General features: G+C 40.0%; 1 protein-coding gene across 5 annotated transcripts in view; it reads right to left on the bottom strand.

Moving 5' to 3' along the window:
- The window catches only part of DCC (DCC netrin 1 receptor), a 984,533-nt gene that overhangs the window by 285,729 nt on the left and 678,986 nt on the right, over positions 1-19,818 (bottom strand). For all 5 annotated transcript variants that reach the window (XM_064480349.1, XM_031441886.2, XM_064480347.1 and 2 more), the window contains 2 exons: positions 19,361-19,517; positions 4,845-4,999 (listed from right to left, as the gene is read on the bottom strand). In XM_064480349.1, the coding sequence (XP_064336419.1) occupies positions 4,845-4,999; positions 19,361-19,517 (312 nt within the window). The remainder of the gene's footprint in view (positions 1-4,844; positions 5,000-19,360; positions 19,518-19,818) is intronic.

Below are 19,818 nucleotides of genomic sequence, written 5' to 3'. Positions count from 1 at the left end.
TTTAAGTTCTCCTATCTTATGTTTGTAATACCTGAAAACGTTTTGCAGTGAGAACATTTTTAAACTCTCCAGCATTTGTACGTTACTAAAAAGATGAAATCTCAGTGCTTACATTTCTTTCCTTCTACTATTAGTCTATAGCCACGTACACGACCACGCAACTGAACCAGCTGACTGGCTCACGGTCAACTCCACCTCCACAGGCATCCCAAATAGTCACTCAAACCACCATGCGGTGCAACTGACCAGCTTAAATGATAAAAGAAATGAGCTAAACAGAACTGTGATTTACTTGGTTTGCTTACTTTATAGAATTATGAAGAATAAATATCAATGGTATTTATTATCTCTGCCACACATTAAGTACTAGTCAGATTCTACCAGCAAATGTTAACCAACAAGCTACACAAAATGGCAATGCTGTGACACATTTTAGGGGATAGTATAGTGTTTTCTGATCATAAACCATCAAAATTTAGTTTGGGATGCAAAAATGTACAATAGGTGAAATGAGACAACAAACCAGTCGATAGTAACCTGCTACGTAATAGGGAGAGGATAATTAGGGGGAATGGTACACAATATGGCTGATTGCACAGTAATCAAGCCAGTTCCAAACTGTCCATAAGGTATCGTATTTGCCTTATTACCTCAGTGATTACTGAGTGTCCCACTTTGTTTGTAAATGCAGGGCAGTTGGAATTCCATTTCCATTTGATCCCATTAGGGGCACTTCTCTCTACTGAGTGCCTACCAGGTGCCAGGTAGGACTCAGGGGCTTCCCACAGGTAATCACATTTCATCTTTACAACCTGGGAGATGGAGGAGTAAATCCTATCTCCAACTCGTAATTGCGGAAAAATGAGGTTTCAAGGATTAAGAACCTTGTCCTAGGATACAGGTAGTAATGTTTGAAGACATAATGTTCAGAGAGTTTTCACTTTTCTCCATAACAACATACAAGTAGAGCCTCAATAGAAGTAAAAGAAAAAAAATGGAGAAGGAGGTAAAAAGCAAATACATCCATTCCTCTGGATAATATATTCGAAAGTCACTGGATTTGGGCATGGCTTTCACTCATCTTTTCACTATAAAGAATATAATGGACTAAGAATATTACTTATAACTCAACTATAAAAGGGTTTTGTGGATAATTAGGTTGTGATCTAGCAAATAGGCTCCCCATTCTAACTCAAGCCTCCGGCCAGTATGGGGTCCATTTTAACATCCTTCACGATTAAACTGCCTTAACGGCATTTTAAAAGACCCCAAATAATAATTCAAAAATTCTCCACATGTGGTATGAAAAGATTAGACAAGTCTTAAGCAGGCAGGGACTTAAATCCGGCTGATAATACAGGAGAGAAATTATACACCATAAAGGCAGGGGGAAGGAGAAAGGGTTTAGCAAAAGGAAGATGTAATCAGGAGACAGAAACCTTCCTATAAATCAAGGCTTTGTATTCTTGGTGATTATTTCATACACTGGATCTTGGGCTTTTGATCTCTTTAAATGATTACTGCAGAATGGATGCTCTTTTAGAAATAGTTGCGGGCTGATTTATATTTCAGACTTATTTTCCATCGGTGTTTATTCCTTGAGAATTACAGTTTTCATAAGAGAGTTGATATTTTCAAATAATATGGAAAACTTGAAATCCAATTTGTATGAAAGCTATGCCATTTCAGGGAACAATTACTACATCATATATGGAAAAAACAGTGATACCACGAACAACCCAACGTGTACCTAGACAAGATTCATTGTCTAAAGATAAGATCACTTCGCCAGGGAGAGAAGAATGGGGAAAACATCCCCCTTCACTTGCCTCTAAATTCTGAAATTCTAACCTGATAATAAAATCAGCCTTTGAACTTTCTCTAAAAACACAGAAAAAAATGGGCTTATGAGAATTCGAGAGAGGAGAGAGAGGAGGGAAGCGAAAGGGGGAGGGGGAGGGGACAGGGAAGAAATGAAGCACAGGATTTCTAACAAGTTCCATCTCACTCAGATACTGGTGGATTACTGAGCGGGCGGGAAGTGTTCTTTATCCTAGAAATATTTTTAAATTGCCAAAATGGCATTTGGTGTTAACAACCGAAGATAAAATACACATGCAGTACCTATTAGTCATGATAACATAATTTATTTATTCTAATGTCTGTAATAAAGACAGCAAGGGAGCTACACAGCACTCTTAATCTAAATGAATGGAAGGAGTTCTGTGACATGTAAAAGATACTCTAAACGCACTGTTTATCTAGGCTGAACTCTTCCTATCTACCGATCTACTCAGTAAGAGATAAATTACCCAAGGACAAGTCTCAACAAAACAGAATCAGGTCACCGTGCGAGTAAACAATGGCTTGCAAAGGAAGTAATTCTTACTTCACGTGGTGGTAAGAAGAGAGACGATTTAATAAAAACAATGCTGTTATTAAAGGCCAAATAATGGTTAGCATTCAAGGCCATCACTACTGCCCTTAATAAAGAAAACTCAAGGCACGTTCACATTTCTAAACCAGAAAGGTTTTCCACTTTCCTCTTCTGGGGAAAAGATCACTTACAAGAGACAACCATACCAACTGCCACACATTTTACTCAGTCATGCATTTAGTTTTTATTTTGTGCCTTATAATCATTTATGTTAGTTTATAAGAAAGGAAATTCTTATAGAAACCAGTGCCCAGTGAGGTCTCCTGCACAAATTCTCAGACTGCTTTCTGAATGAGGAAGAGTCAATGATGTACAAAGGACCAAGGCAGCCATCTTTGTAACAGCACCTATTCAAAGAGGTGGCCACAAAATGATTTAAGCATAAACAATTACCTAGATAATATACCTTGGCCATCATAGGTAATGGGCTCACAAGCAAATCTGTGATTCAGATTTTTAATTTTTCATTTAATAAATTCTTACAAGTTTCCTTACTTTAGCTGTTCTGTTATTGTTGCATATATAAAATGCCTTCTCCCTCATGAAGCTTCTGAGATCTACATAGCACTGCTCCTTAATTACACGTATGCTTTCTTAACATGTCTCAGAAGGCAAGGAACAGTGTTAGGAACACAGTAGATGTTCATTAAACACACTTGTAAATTGAATAAGGTCATGGTTTTTGTATTATAAAGGTAAGGCCACATGCGTAATACAAATGATCATGGAGTGATTCTTTTTTATTAACTATACTAAAAATGTGTATATGACTAATTTTTTTCATGAAATGAGAAAGATTTCGGAAGGAAGAAAGGAAGGAATGAACCTAATTACCTCCTCTCCCCCCAAAAACAAAAATAAATACATATTTAAAAAATAATTCAAAATTAAAATTTTTAAAAAATTAAAATGCTGGAAACTGATTTTCAAACTGGACACTTGGAAATAATGGTACTGATAAAGGAAATGTTGTGGTTAGTCTTAGAAGTGAGGCTGACCATGTAGGATTTTTATCAAAAATATAATGTAATCATAGCCAATCAGCCCTGAAAAATAAACTAAAACAATTCCAAGGATAATAGTAGGATTGGGAAGTGAAGAATTCAGATAATTCATAGATTTCTGGGTCTTTTGAAAATAAACATGTTTTTAAAGCCTACGTTCTACCATTAGAAAATTGAGCAAGACTCTTTTTGAGAATTTTTATGGGTTTTTAAATATTTTAACAATATTCAACTTGTGTTTATTGAACTTTATTGATTAAAATATCAAATATTCACAGAAGTTATTGACTGTCTCTATACATGATCTGTGAAGAGTAAGTCAATGAAGAAACTCATGACTCAAACTATATGTGAACACAGACCCTTAGAAGAGGAAATCAGCATCATTTCGTGATTTAAATCCAAAGGGCAATACACCATCCTTAGGAGCAGGAACCTGGAAGCAGGACCAGCTTTGTGGGCATGTGGCTGGCTAAACTGCACAAGGTCCCGTGCTCAGGAGGGTCCCATGTGGGGCGTGGCCTGACACCATATCCGAGCTTCTGGGTCCTGCAAGTAACTTATCTGGTCCTGCCTGGGAGCCTGCATTTGCTACATATTCTCTGAAACCTGTACATTACTCTGCCTTTAAAGATGCTATCTGAGTTTTCCCTTCTGTGAGGCAAATGTTTCTAAGACTTGTACAGCTTGGAGCTCCCTGAAAGCAGCAGCTCTTTTGCCCATTTGCTGTTTTCCGATTTCTGTCCTCCTCTAATCTTAAAAGAACCTAATTATACAAATGACATCACTAAGCAATTGAAACTAACTCCTGACTTAAGCTCTCCTGAATGCACGCCATGCCTTGTTTAACCTGTTGATTCTTTTCCTAGATAAAAAGAAGTACGGATGAAGAATAAGCAGTTAAAAGATGACTAGCTTGCTAACCCCCAGCCCCCTTGGGAATCCTACAGGCAGATCATGGGAGCAAGAGAACATCAGAAGAGAGAGTCAGTCTGTCTGTATCGAGAAGTCCTACGCCCATCGTTCTTTTCCTTGGATATTACAGTTTTCATAGACAAACTTGGAAAATCTGGAAAATCAATGAAGGTGGCTGAAACCCAGTGTTGATGATAAAATACTGGCAGGTAGAATTAGTCAGTCACTTCCCAGGGCAGTTAATGTGCAGACGGCGTGGATGGATTAGGACTTGACAGTTGTTAATTCGTTATTAGGAAGACGTGGCCAGAGTGGGAAGGCCATTTTGTTATAAAGTTATCTTTCCTTTAAAAACCCTCAGGTTAAACATGCTGCTCTAGAAATCTTCCTTCCATTTTGTCACTTCAAGAAATTTCTCTGAAAGGATCTGAGGATATCGCCGACACAAATAAATACTTTCTAAATTTGCCCTTCCCGTTCATACTCACACTCAGGCTGCGTGGCCACTTTGATGGGCTGAGAGCTCTCCCCTGGCCCCCACTCATTGTAGGCCACAACTCGGAAGGTGTACATGGCTTCTGGCTTCAGGTTTCCCACAGTAAACTGAAGGGACCCAGGCTGGGATGTATTCAATGCTCGTTCCCTGGGAAATAAAAGTTGCAGGGAAAGATTATTCCAAGATGAATACTTTTAGCCAAAACCTTTATTTAATGAGCAAGAGCAGTAAGGTGGACCAAAAGGTTGCTTACTAATTTCCTGTTGACTCTGCACGTAAAGCAAGACCTCAAAGGCTTCCTATGGGGCGTAAATTCACTGGAAGGGCCTATAAATAAATCTTGCAGGGTTCCTGGGGAGTTCAGGTTTATGCTATCCCCATAAAACTTGCATACGGAAGTCTTCCTTTGACACTTTATAATTTAGTTTCTAAACTCATGACAAAGAGCTAGTAAAATGAGAAGAAACATCTGGAACGGCGACTGGAAGGTGCATTTCGTAAACATTCGGCTAACGACAGAAATCAAGGTTTGAATTGTTCCACAAGTCAGTCTTTGTCAGTATTGCCAACAAATGCATTCATGCATTTTCTTTGCTTGGCCCAAAGGAAAAGGCAGAGGCTAATTGCTGATGTGTACAGAGCTTGAGGTCCGTGGTTATGTTAAATGCAATTAGTGAAAGGAAGTAGGTTCATTTCTGCATGAGGATAAAGCACAACACGTGTCTACTTGCCTTTTCTTCAAGCCACACCTGCATGTGTCCAATTCATTTTCCAATTCAAAATTTGCTCAGTGGCTCCCAACAAAAGATTTAATCTGTTGATCGTGGTGGGATTTACTATGCATATTAAGAGAGGACAAACCCTATGGATGTGGATGCTGACGTATAAGAAACAGAAACCCCTAAAGTATGCTTTAAGGACACACATGATTCTAGACATTTATAGTCTCACTGGCCTCATAAAATCGACTAAATGTGAAGGAGTTCCTTCTAAGCCACTCAATTGTTTCTTACGGTTTCTATTCCTAGATGACAGCTCTGGCATCTCAGCAGAATTATATATTCATTTTATCATTCAGCTTGATTTTGTTTTGGGAGATACTTAAAATGAAACCTATTTCTCTGCCAGGGCAAATTAAGCTTCCAAAGAGAAAAATGAAAACAATGTTCTAAAGGCATGAATAGTGATTCACTCTTAATGTGACTTGTATGACAGGGACCGGCTGGTTTGTCCCCACATCCATTTCTTCTTCTTTCTGGGCTAACCTGTACATCCCAGGCCCCCTGAAGTCCAGAGGAGGCCATGAGATTGGGTCTAATCAGTGAGTCTGAGTGTACATGATGTGTGCTGATTCCAGATCTGATCTAGAAAAGCCACACAGGTGGTTTCTACCATGTTCTCTTTCTCCCCCTGTAAGCTTCAGGCAGGCAAGCAATGTGAAACTTGGAAGCCATACACTAGTCATGGAGAAGTCAACATTTTGCAAAACTTTTGAAGAGCTGGGAAAAGAACTGCCTGTCAATCAGCAACACCTGTTTTCTCCTTTAGAGAGTCAAACAGATTTGAGCCATTATACGCTTTAGGGCTTATTTGTTAAAGCACTTAGCGTTATTTTATCTCTTACTGCTAATAATTAAAAAATGCTTCCTGGGTGGTTACCAGGGGCAAAGCGGTGGGAGGAGTGGGGTGTTGGTATTTAATGAACACAGAGTTTCTGTTGGGGAAGATGGAAGAATTCTGGAAGCAGAGGGTGGTGACAGTCATGCTGCAAGGTGAATGTGCTTAATTCCACAGAACGCTACACAGAAATGAGTAAAACCTGAAATTAACAGAACATGGTAAATCAACTATACTTCAGTTAAAAAAGAAGAAAAAGAATGGATAAAACTATAAATATTATGTTATGCATATTTTATCACAATAAGGAAACAAATAAATCCAAAACATCCTGCATGAATCGGGATCTAGCCCAAGATTTAGGCACTCCTTTAAGAGTGCTGTGTCCATTGCTGCAAGGCTGAAGTGTGACTTACAGCGGGGGAGGGGTCTGGGTGGGATTCAATGGTAACCCACAGCAGCTAAGGGTAAGAAAACATCAGATATGGCTCCCATGTACCACGTATCACACTGATGTATTCTACCAAGCTAAGATTATGTAGGCCAATACATTGCTTTTTAAAAGAACACCCTCATAATCAGATTGTATGCCTTGTGGATGAAGGGAGTTTTGCATGTTATTTATTTTCTGTCAGTGGAAGAATTTTTATATGCATTGCCTTATGTAGCCCTTTTAAACAGACAGGGTGGTTTCCTTATTGTTTTACAGATGCAAAAGTGAGATTTAGAGAAATAGTATCAGAGAAATGGTAACAAGCTCTCCTTCCAAATTCGGAATTCACTTACTTGTTGGGAAATGATTTGCGATGTTTTGTTTTCAGCTATTAAAGAACAAGAGGGGTGATCCAAAGGACAGCTTATTATAATTTCTCTGGTTCCACAATAGAGCGATGCCAGCCACCTAGAATAAACTCTCCATCATCTCTACATTTAGGCAGTCAGTAATGAGGATTTTCTCTCGGCTCACTCTAGTTCTTGCTCTGAAGAACGGGGAACAGTAGACATTAGGAGTTTGCCCATTTAGTTACTGTCAGTAACTGTGTTGGGGTGTTCGCCTGTCACTGCACCAACTACTCCTGAGAAAGCAGTAGGGGCCAAGGCCGCACCTCCAATGAAGTTCTCTTCTGTGACTTTGAAGACAAATCCGCAGAGCTCAGAGTCATGGTCGGTGGTGGCAGATATACTGTCACACAAAGCTTCATTACTCTACTTTTTCCCCTGACTTGGAGATGGTAGGATGGGGTTCAGGCAAGTTCAAGACAAAGTTGACTGAAGGAAAGGGAGTCAATCACTTGTGCTTTCCAGAATCCATTCACTGCAAATTCATTCACTGAAAACCCACAGAGAGTATAAATATACGAAGTCTGTCTCCTTCTGCTGGCTGAGTGTGCCTTCTTTGTCAGTAACGTGCCTTCTTTGACCTTTACACGGAGGCCAAGAAGAGTGTGTTAATAAAAAGCGTTTCCTTCTTGTAAATTCTGGTTCTCAGTGGTTTGGGTTACCTAGATGAGGTTTCTTGGAAAATACTGCTATGTTCTAAAAGCACAAACGTTGACCCAGTAATAGTAGAGCAGCTGCTTTGCTGAGATCCGGCTTTCTGTCCAGAAGTCTTCTCAGATGCTGATACATTCTGAGTCCAGGAGTCAGGCACGACGGCATGGAACGGATCCTTGAACAACACGCACTGAGACCTAACTCTGGTTAGGCTCTGCTCTCCTGTGCCTGGAACTGACGCTTGCTCTGATTTCTACTTAACAATTTATTGCATTATAATAGCTTTTCCTAGTCCTTTGTCATTGGTCTTCCAGTTCTATCTTCGGTTGACACAGATACTCTTCTAATATATATAATCTGCCAACTCCATGCCCAAAACATTGTTCTGGCTGCCATTCTGTGGCTAATACAATCTCTACTCCTTGGAACAGGATTCAGAGACCTTTACGTACTCAGCTGCAACGAGTCACTCTGTCCCACAACATCATAGCTATCCCTACCTCTCTGCCTTTGTCATTCTGCCTTTCTTTAATTTTGTTTTGTTTTATTTTGATTACCTTGGAGTTACCTTCTCCTGACTTAGTTCCTCCTTGGTTTGGAAAAGCTCATTCATTCTTCAGATCCAACTCGAATGAAATCTCCTGGTTGGAGCTTTACTCCCATCATGCCCTCTGATGCCAGCAGCATAAAAACACTGTCTCCTCTATGCTCCTGTTGCTCGTGGTTTACACGTCCACAGCAGCCCATACCACACTGTGCGGACAGACATGTTGGTCTCTTTGACTCAACTGTGAATCGTTTTAGAAGAGAAGTCATACCTCATTGGTGTTTTATCGACCCTCACCACATATTCTCACTGCATATAAAGAATCCCTATGCTGCTGGTGCTCCTAACTTTTTTAGATGAATGCATAAATAATTGTGAAAATTTTAACAGAAGAATGGTATAATATCTCCACGTAGTGTGAGCTCAGAGATGCTTAGAGAGCTGGGTTCTGTTCCATGTTCCATCCCAACTTACTTGGGTGGCTTTCAACTGCCACTTCACAATATTTGAAATGGGTGAGATCTACTCAAAGAAGACTTTTTTAAAAATCTAGTATTCTTTATTGGGAACAGAAAATCATCTGTGTGTGCACATGCATGTGTGTGCGTGTGTATTAGCTGAACTCGACACTTCTGTGTTTACATTTCAGAAGCAAACCGAGTTCACGATTAAGATGATACTATCTCTTAGTGGCTTGTTGGTAACATGTCTCTAGCATACATATGAAGTAATCACATATCCTCTTGCCTAAGCGTAGCAGGGTGTTAACAGTCACAGCTGCGAGGTGAGCCAGAGACCCTGTCTTGATGTAGCAAGCACCTAATTAGCTGCTTCAGGAAGGGAGAGTTATATTGATGTTCCTTTGTAAGGATGGTACTTTGAATGGAAAGATTTTTTAACATCTTTGATCCATTCCACTTTCACTTTTATTTCTTCAGCGAGAACAAGAAGGGTGTGATGATGAGAAGCCTTCAAAGCTGAAATATGCTGCTGCCTAAAATAGGGCTGAAAGTGACAGCAGCAAGACCCACCCAAATGTCACACCCTTTCCTCCCCAGAACCACAGGCTTTGGACCCAGTGCTATCTTGAAGGGAAAGGAGGTTCAGGGGTGACACAGCCCCCAGACAAAGCATGACAGTGGTCAGAGATCATCTTCTTGGTCAGGAATTGCCACTGAATTGTGGTTAAAAATTCTCTTTTCATTTGAGTTGTTAAAAAAATAATAATAACAACATAACCTGAGGAACAGGCTTGAAAACTTTTGCCTTCTCCTCATCTCTATGTCAGCATCTAGAACACACCCAAAAGCCCAATTACGTAACAAACAGCTATGGCAACAACAAATTGAAAGTTCTCTTTTCATGGAAAAAGAAAAGTTCTGGTTTCAAATTATTTATTTTGTTTACTTTCAGTCAACAACCCCATAATAAACAGGACTCAGCTCCAGGCTCTCTTCTCATGCTGTTTTGGGGATGACCCATCTTTTCCTGCTTGATCTGCTGTCATCATCCACAAGCTGACAAATTTCTGATCTATATCTTCAACCCAAAGCTCTCCTCTGAGATCCAGGTTCCTATTTTCAAAGCTGCAGATGACATTTCCTCTTGAATGTTGTAAAGTATGTCAAACACAACACACCTGAAACTGAATATCTGATCTTCATTCTCAAACCTGGATATTTTCCAGCATCCTAAACTCCCCAAATTTTCTCACTGCCCATCCATTTAAACAACCTGAAACGTAGGAACTCTCCTTGAAAACCCCCTTTGTCTCACCATTCATGTCCAGTCCATCACCTTGTCCCGTCCATTTTCCTTCCTACATATTTCCAGAATCTCTATCCACTCCCCATCTCCACTGATACAGCCTGAGTCTGATCCACCCACGAAACACTACTAAACTGTTTCCAAAGAGAATGTTCCCTTTTCTAGTATTTCCAACACGGTTCTGGACACATAGTCAACTCACAAGTGAATAATGGGTGTTCAATTACACATGGCATCTGCAGAGGACATGTTTTATTTTTCAAAATGCATCAAGGCTGTGGGAAAGATTAACTCACAATTCTCTCACTCAGTGATCTAAGCACATTTCCAGGCAGAAAGGACAAGTGTTCACATTTTGCAGAGAGGCAGACCGAGAGGAAGGCTGACTCCGCCAAGCTTTAAGCTGGGGTCGGAATGCGGTGCTTTGGATCCTGAGTCTTGTTCTCTTTCCATCACAGCGCACTCCCTTCCTAACAAGCTTCATCAGCTGCACGGTCCTCAATTCTGAGGAGCAGGGAAAGTATATGTAAACAGCGTGTTGAAAATGTAATGCACGACGGATTCTAAAGTGAATCCTCCACGTCCACCATGAAAAGCTGGTCTCTAATCCCGAGCAGCAAGTAGAGGTTTTTCTCAGGCAGCATAAAGCATACAGTGCTGCAAGTTGGAAGACGCCCATCCCTCCTTTGTTCTGCCACAAAACAGGCGTGTGACCTTGAGCAAGTCAGGGGCTATCTTGGAGCCTTCCCTGTTTCGTTTGCAAAATGAAGATACCAGCCCCTTATCTGCCTACCTCACAGGGTTATTGTGAGGATTAAATTGAATGATGCTCATGAAAGTGTTTTAATTCTCTCATCTGAACTCCCGCAGGACTTTATATGTACCTCTTTTAGGAAATATCTTTCACTTTGTGTGGTTCAGCAAAGATATCAGTGGGCTAGAAACCTGCATTTAAATCCTGCTTCTAGCGTGTACTAGCCGGGTAGCTTCTTAAGCAATGCTTTTCAGACTTTCCGAATTGAACCAGGCAAGCTCATTTGTAAAATGGAGATTATCATACGTGCTTTATCTGAGGATCAAATGGGCTAATGTTTGTGAAAGTGATAAAGTCCTCTCTAAAATATTAATCGGGAAATATCTATATTTCACTGATTTTCACTACCAACCCACACAATCGTTAGCACATGGCACTAAGTAACAAAATAATGAGTTCTTTCAGTGTACCAGGCAAGGAGCAGGTGTTTTAAGTACTTTTCCTTAATTCCGTTTAATACTCATCACAACTTTACACATCAGGTACTGTTATTAGTAAACACGAGGCAACTAAATCACCAGTAATTGGCTCAAGGCCACATAGCTAGTAAAATTCCGAGCCAGGACTGAAACCCAGACAGTTCAGTTCCACAGTCACATGGCCTTAACCCCGTGGCTATACTGAGTTACACTCCACGCATAATTTCAGACTATTGAATGGAAGGTGTAATGTTCCCTACATATATAAAAAAGTTTGATGGTGTGTTTTATATGGTAAACAAATAATGCAAATCTATTTCTCCATGAAGTCAGAAAATTATCAGAAAGAGGCCTATAGAAGAAAATCAGGTCATAATTCTGAAAAATACCGAGAAAACTTGGTTCTCGTCCATATTAATCCACACACAGCTGGGAACAAGCTGGTCCAGAGCTGCTTTGGAGGGAGGTCTGCACTCAGTCCTGGTTCTGGCACTTACTAGCTGTCTACCGGAGGCGCAAACGTCTTTAAGCCTCATCTGGATACTGTTTTGTTGTAAGGATGAAATAAGATAATTTATGCAAGATGCTTTGGCTGGTATCTGGCAGAGTAAGTCCTGGATAAAATGCTTACCCTCATTATCAATGCTTCTTTGGGGTTGCAATTTACCCCTGCCCTGAGCATCAGCCTCTAGATGGTTAACTAACAGGAAGCTGGACTATGATTCTGAAGATCACTTTCAATTTTAACGATTTTTAGGTACTAGGAAGAGACAGCAGGTGATCTGTGAAACAGTTGTGTCTCTGTGAATTCTGGCTTTCAGGTTCTAGAATTGATGCTGCCCCCTGACTTATGAAATGAAAGCACCTGAGAAGCTGAATAAAATATGTTAACTATGGCACCTGCATTACTGACACCATTAACCAGACAGATTAATGATAATCTGAGCTAGAGTAATTTGCATGGCAAAGTCACTGCAAATCTGAGACAAATGTTAAATCCACTACCTTTTAAAAAGCTATTGTGTTAAGGAACTAAATAAACTTATGTGAGCAAACAAGCATCACAGTTAACTGTTCAGAGACATATGGTGTAGATTTGCTCTAGATCGGAGCCAGGAAACCCAAAATGAACAGGGATGTTGGAATGGAATTTCAGAATCAACTTTCTTTCTCAATTAAAAAAGTTTTTTTTTATTGAATTGCAGTCAGCTTTTTCATCTTCCTCAGTAACATAGTTTGTTTTATTGCTTAAGGAAAAATATATTAAGAAGACCACATCTGTCTCTGCCACCTCTGTCATATCACCTTCAATCAGTAAATATCTACAGAAGTCGGGATACTAGACACTTGGGTATGAAATTATAAATAAGATCTAGTCTCAGCCACCGGGGAGGGAAACATACATTCACAGGTAAAAGATGGTAAATGCTGCAATGCTGCGATGGTGATGTAATCAAAGTGAAAAGGGAGAATAAAGGAGAAATTGATGACTTCTGACCTGGAGGACCATGGAGAGTTTCACAAGGTGACTGACATTTCAGTTAGGGTTTCAATTCAACAACTATGTTGTGAGTGTTTAACCTGGGTTAGGTTTTGCTCCAGGAGCTGAGAATAGCTCAGTGAATTATGGTGTTAAAAACATCCCTGCCCACAGGAAGTTTACATTCTGATGGTGAGAAAGGAGATTCAAGAAACAATAAGAAAAAGGTAACAAAGCTGTGGGGAAAAATAAGAATGAAAAGGGGCACAGGGAATGCTAGGGGTCTCCAAGAGAAGGTGCCATTTTGGCAAAGACTTCGCGAAAGCTAGAGAAGAATCCACGTGGATCTCCAAGGGGAGGAGCATTCTGGGCAGACTGATGAACAACTACAAGAGAAGAATTCTTGGTATATACAGGAAACACACGGAAGCCAGTGAGACTGGGGAGGAATGAACAAGCAAGAAAAGAGTAAACATAGTCAGTATGAAGCTGGGAAGGTGGCAAGGGCCCAGATCCGGAATGATTATTTTATGAATGAGACAGGAAGTCACTGGAGAGTTTCGAAGCAGAGAAATGACACACTCTAACATGTGTTTTAAAAGGTTAACTCCAGCTGCTATGGTGAAAATAGATTTGAGAGGTTATTGCAATAGTTCAGGTGAGACTTGCTGGTACTAAAAAGAGGTAAGAAGTGGTAGGATTCAGTATATGTTTTATTTTCATTTATTTATTCAATTTTATTTTTCTATTATGGACAATTTTGAGCAATACAAAATTATACAGAATGATATGATGGACCACTTTACTCCCATCACTCAGCTCAAAATAAATCACAAAGGCCAGGCTTTCAGTATTATTTTGTAGCAAATATCAGGTATATCATTTCAAGGATTCCGGATATATTTTGACAGTATTGCCAAGGCCTGATGATGGACTTGGTTTAGGGTGTGGGAGAAAGGGAAGACTTAATGATTACTCCAAGGATTTTGGCCTGAGTAATGAGAAATGTATAGATTTCACTGGGAAGGGGGAACCTCTGGGATAATAAAGTATTTGAAAGGGACTGAGGTTGGAAGAAAATAGGTATTTGGTTTTGTTTATAAGTTTTAGATGCTCATGATAAGTCAAAATTGGGAAATCAAGTAGGAACCTGGATATATGATTCAGGAATATGACTGGAGGTAAAATGTCATGACCAGATACACAAATTTGGAAGACATCAGCATACTGACAAAATATTAAGTCACAAACTGGGCAAAATGAGATCTCTAAAACCTATGCCCTAGGGTAATTCGACAGTTACAGATCAGTGAGATTAGGAGTAAAAAGTAAAAGAGCCTAAAATTGAGTGGCCAGAAGGTCTGCAGTAGAACCAACAGGGTGTGTATAACAAAACCCAAAGGAAGAATGAGTTTCATCAAAGTGGGGTGATCAAATGTGACAAAATTTGCTAACTATCCAAGTAATGAGAGGACCTGGAATTGACTGCTGGGTTTAGCAACATGGAGGCCATCTGGTGAATCTTGATAAAAGTACTCAGTGAAATACCAGGGGCAGAATCCTGACTGTGATATGAGGTAAGGTACCAGAGTGCAATCAGACAACTCAAGACATGTTGCTATAAAAGGGAACAGTGAAGTGGCAGAGGAGGGAGAAACGGGATTGAGGAAAAATTTGTTGAGATGGAAAACACAAATACATGCTTGTATGCTGATGGACATGATACCTTGGGATGGGAAACACTGATGATGGGGACAGAGAATGACTGGCTGAAGCTTTGTTCTTTTGTTTGCAAAAAACTATGGGACCTAGTACATAAGCAACTGGCTCAGCTAAGATAGCCTGGACATTTCTTTGACAGAAACTTGAGGAAGGACAGACTATATGCTTAAAGACACATCAGATATGGAAACTTGTACAACTTCCATTCTAATCACCACTATTTTTCAGGAAATTAGAAACAAGGTCAACTAGGAGTGAGGGAAAGAGGGAAGGTGATGGAGATTTGAGAAGAGAGGCAACTTCAGATGAGTAATCATGAATTTAAAGACTGACCAGCACAGTTGTGTATTTTCTTTCAGTTATATTCAGCAACAAGAGCACAAGTAAAGATAGGTAGAAAATTACATCTACTTGAGTTGGTTTTTGCCAAAAAACTAATATTAAATGAAAGAATAACAAGAAAACAGTGGTATATGTCAGTGTTTATAATAACTGGCCATAGGAATTTAGCTATTTAAAGGTGAAGGCAAACCTGAAGGATGAGGGGCCATGGAAACATCACAGGATCAATGAATTGTAAGTCCCCGTGGAATCAAGATTTGTTGTAATCAGTCTTTAATGGAAGATAGAAAAATAAGAGTCTAGATATTGAGCTCAAAGTATGATGTTTGAAACTGAGATCATGGCAAGGTTGCAGTGATTGGTGTTGTCATGGACCTTGGTATGACCACAGGAATAACTAGCCAAGGGGTTATGAACTGATCCATGGGTTTGAAAGGTAAGCAAGATATCAACACATGAACAAAGAATACAATGATTTTATTAGTAGGAAACAGTGAGCAGTTATGAAAATAAATGGTCCATATAAAAGAATAGCAATCCATTGTTATGATCACTATTACCACCATTACCTTTGAACCTGATTTTTGCAGCCTTCTTTCCATATTGTCTCTGAGTTCACACTATTCTGAGACCCTCCATTCTGCCCTCATGCAGTGACTGCCCTGGATGCTTTATTTAAATTCTTTCAATTAGTTCTCATAGCTATTCTGACAGGTAGGATTTATCTTCCCTTTGTCCATTACAACTGAGAGATGTGATTCCTGCTTTTTACATCATTAAACACACAAAACTCACATGTCTGATACAGTAGTGCCATTTCCAAATCCAGCCATTTGGATTTAAGTGGTATATTTTTAACCATTATTGTTTATAGGAACCACACTCTACCTCTATAGGGACTGGAGATAGGCTTCCATTCAAAGGAGATTTGAAGTTATTATGTGCATATCTTTATATATAAATTTTGTATTTATGGTTTTTAAAAATTCATATTTTTAAGCAGTGAAGTGAGTGATCCAAACTGTATTTCAAAAAGATAACTAGAGACAGTGAGGAGGATGGACTAAAAGGTGAGAAGCTAATGTCAGAGATCAGGTACCTGATGACGGAGATGACAGAATCAAGGGGGCATGGCTGAGCTGTGGCCGAGGCAGACCTGACAGCACCTGAAGACAAATGGCAGTGCTAAGAGTCAGGGAGGAGTAAAATATGACTTGGGCTTTTTGCTTGGTTCACAGGATGGAAGGTACTAACATAAACAAGAAAAGTGAAGAAAAATATATTTAAGGAGTAGACAGTGAGTATGGATTTGGGCAGGTTGAATTTAAGATGCCTCTAGGAAATCCATGTGGATCCAGGAAGACAGTGGGCAAGATTTATGACCTCCAGGTTTCACAGCTGCACCCAAAGAACTTATGAGACTCCTCATAAGGTCACAGAGTTCAACATCTGCAGAGATAAGACTAAAACAAACGGCTGCTCGTCACGGTAATGAACGATCTCAGGGGAACACAGGCTCTATGTATATGTGTATTTCTTTCCTTTCATTTTAAAGTCAGGTCAAGTTGTAAAAGGAAATAGAAACTTAAAAAGGATATACTTTAGCTGCTGCTGTGACCACAAAAGAAAAGCATTTTGAGACGCAGCACGAGAGCAGTTGCACTGCCCCATGTGAACATCACACTGCAGTATTTCCAACTAAATACCACTCCAGCCGGCCCAAGCTATATCGTCCCTTTCCAATCCTGAAGGCTTCCTAAAGATGATCCTGGGTTTAAAACGCGCATGTGTGAGCGACTAGAAGCCTCACACCCGATGCTGGCTTCTCCCCACATGCCTTCAGTAGGCACTGGAATTCTTGCCACAGCCATCTGGTCCAGTCTTCTTGGAAGAACAGATAGTGACAGTCAGGATTAGTGTCAGTTCAGCCCTGTGAACAACTGGGTCCCACCAGGGCACTTGTCATTCCTCTCTCTCTCTCCTCTTTCTCCCCTTCCCTTCCTACTCCCCCTACACCACCACCACCTCCCTCCAAAATATTCCACATATGGAGATGCATAAAACAGGTCACATTTCCTTTGGCTGGTAAACTTTACAGAAAGTGGATGTAGTCCTCATTCAAGGATGCAGGAAGCTGACACATTCCGGAAACCCCTGGGTACCAATGGGGACTGATTATATATACATAAGAGGAGGTTTAATATGGAAGAAAAGATGTGAAAGGCAGAACTCAGCCAAGTCAACAGACATTTTATAAAGCTCCTAGTTGCCCTATGAAAATTCTCATCTACTGAACAACATAATGGTGTGGTTCCCTCCCTGGATGGGAGGCACAAGGAGGTCTGCTGAGTACAGTTGAAAATAGTACAGAATCTTGGGATTTGGCAACATCGTGCTTCTCCGAAGCAAATTCAGCTTTTACAAGCTGATCTCTTTGATCAGCTTTAATTGGCAATATAAAAAACCCAAAAGCTGCCGAGGAGGGGAGAAACTTACAAAATGCTTACAGAATAGAATGGAAAGGTCTATTAAGAAAGCTTCCCAGATCTCTGATTCCTTCTAAGTGAGATGTTTACAGAGTGGCTTTATGCTGTAATCTTAAATAAAAATTTCCAAACATCAAACGTGCTTATATTTAAATATACTTGTTCAAATGCTGATAATTCATGATACAGAATAATGATACCAATCATACAGGCATTTGATAAAGATTACAAAATTCCATTTTGAACAATATGGCAAACTAGATATTATGCCATAAACCCTTCTAATACAGCACATCTAGAATGTTGGGTAAATTATTCAAAATCACTCTTATTAAAAAAAAAAATGACCCATGAATACGCTGGCAGCAAAGTGAGGGAACTATCCTAGTGGGGAAGCCGACCTGTGGCGCTGGCGTCTAACTAAGGGCGTTTGCCCACCAACAGAAGTCTAGAGCTAGTTTTAGAAACTACCAGGAGAGAAGGAGAGGAAAGAGCTTACGGGTAAAGCAGTGGATCAGGTCTGATTAGAGAACCTTGCATACAGCCAGGAGCCTGAGAGAGCGAACTCCAGTGGATGAACTAGAAATGAAATCAGCCTCACAAGGGAACTGGTGAAACAGGCCAGTCTCAGTCATAACTTCACTGGAACAGAAAACAATCTCTCTAAAATTTCCTTACCACAAGCCTGCATTTACTCATTTAAGTGGATATGTGAAAAATGGCAGAAAAGCACATGTTATCATACTTAATGGACTTTCTTATAACCAATAAAATATCGGTATGAGACCTGGATGGACCAAACAAACCTTAACAAAACTTGTCTCTAGCGCGGTATCATTTTGGTAAAGCAAATCATCCCGCGAGAATGTACTTTAAACCTTGGCCTCAAAATTTCCCCCAGATGAACTTCTAAGGACTAGAGTTAACAATCAAGAACCAGCCAAACATGGGCGGAAACAAGCCCCTAAGAGGAAGAGTCAGCAGAGACCAACAGCTGAATCAGACGCACACAGATTGAGAATGATCAAATACAAAATACAAACTGTAAAAAATTTAAAGAAATGAGATATTACATCATTTACTCTTACAGATTGGAACTTAATATCTGTCATAGATGCAAAAATCAAACTGCAAAGTCTTAAAATAGTTAAATATTTTAAAGGAAAATTGACGAGGAAAAAACCCAAAAAGCAAAACACAAAAACAACAGTAGACTGATATCTTGAAACCAGACCCATACAACCTCGCTTTTGCCTACACAGTGATGATATTAACAAGAACTTGTACCAAAGACTGGACACACTCAAAGGACCTTTATAGATGCAATCCAATTTAAGCCTAACAAAAACCTTGCAGGGTAAGTACTATTATTGCCTCTTTATTAAAGAGGCAAGTGAGGCTCAGATAGGTGCTGTAGTTTTCTTGAGGTCATACGATGCCAACGACAAGCTGAGACTGCATCCTAGCCACGGTACTCTTTCACACTCGGTTCTACCAACACACAGTCTAACTCTCTTCTCTGTTTATCACGTTGAAAATCAAGGAAATAAAAAAAAACCCACTGATATCCTATATTCACATGCTTGTCTTTATTCAAGGAAGTTTTCTATAAGTAACTGAATTTGGTTCTGTAGGCTCTTCTGCTTTGAAGAACCACATGAGCAACAGAGACATATTATCTCCATTAAGTAATGAGTGACAGGCACAGAGGAGAGATTTCAGTCTTCAAAGTCCTTGCTCAAGACCTCCCACCAACATCACCCCCCAGCCTACATATAAAGAGATGGTGGATTAGGCTGAATTTCATTGGTAGGACCTACCTGTTGTCACCCTCTCTGGAGAAAAAGACTGTGAAGGTTTGAATGTTCCCTTTTGCTTCTGCAGGTGGGCGCCAGCTGAGACGGACAAACCGACTGGAAACCAAGACAGGGACCACATCTCTGGGGGCAGAAGGCAGGATGCTGGAGCTTAGCATGGCTGAGGAGGAAGGAGAGGAGGCTGTCAGAGGTGTTCGGAAACAGGTGGGAAATGTGCAGGAAAGTAAATAAACCCATTAGTAAACAAAGAATGATACATTCACATAGATTCTAAAGGATGGGAGAAAAACAAGAGAAAGCAAAAAATAGTATGTGGAAAGAAAAGGTATATTATAACTTCCTAGGATTTATCAAAGATGGATTAATAATACGTATGATCTTACTGCATATTTGTCCAGTTTCTACTACTTGTGGGATCCATGACCACATGGAAAATGTTCTGTTTAGGCATGAAACAGGGA

This window comes from Camelus dromedarius, chromosome 28, assembly GCF_036321535.1.
Source record: "Camelus dromedarius isolate mCamDro1 chromosome 28, mCamDro1.pat, whole genome shotgun sequence".
NCBI classification, from domain to species: Eukaryota; Metazoa; Chordata; class Mammalia; order Artiodactyla; family Camelidae; genus Camelus; species Camelus dromedarius.
The sequence above is the reverse complement of the archived record's forward strand: the minus strand, read 5'-3'. Positions and strand labels throughout refer to the sequence as shown.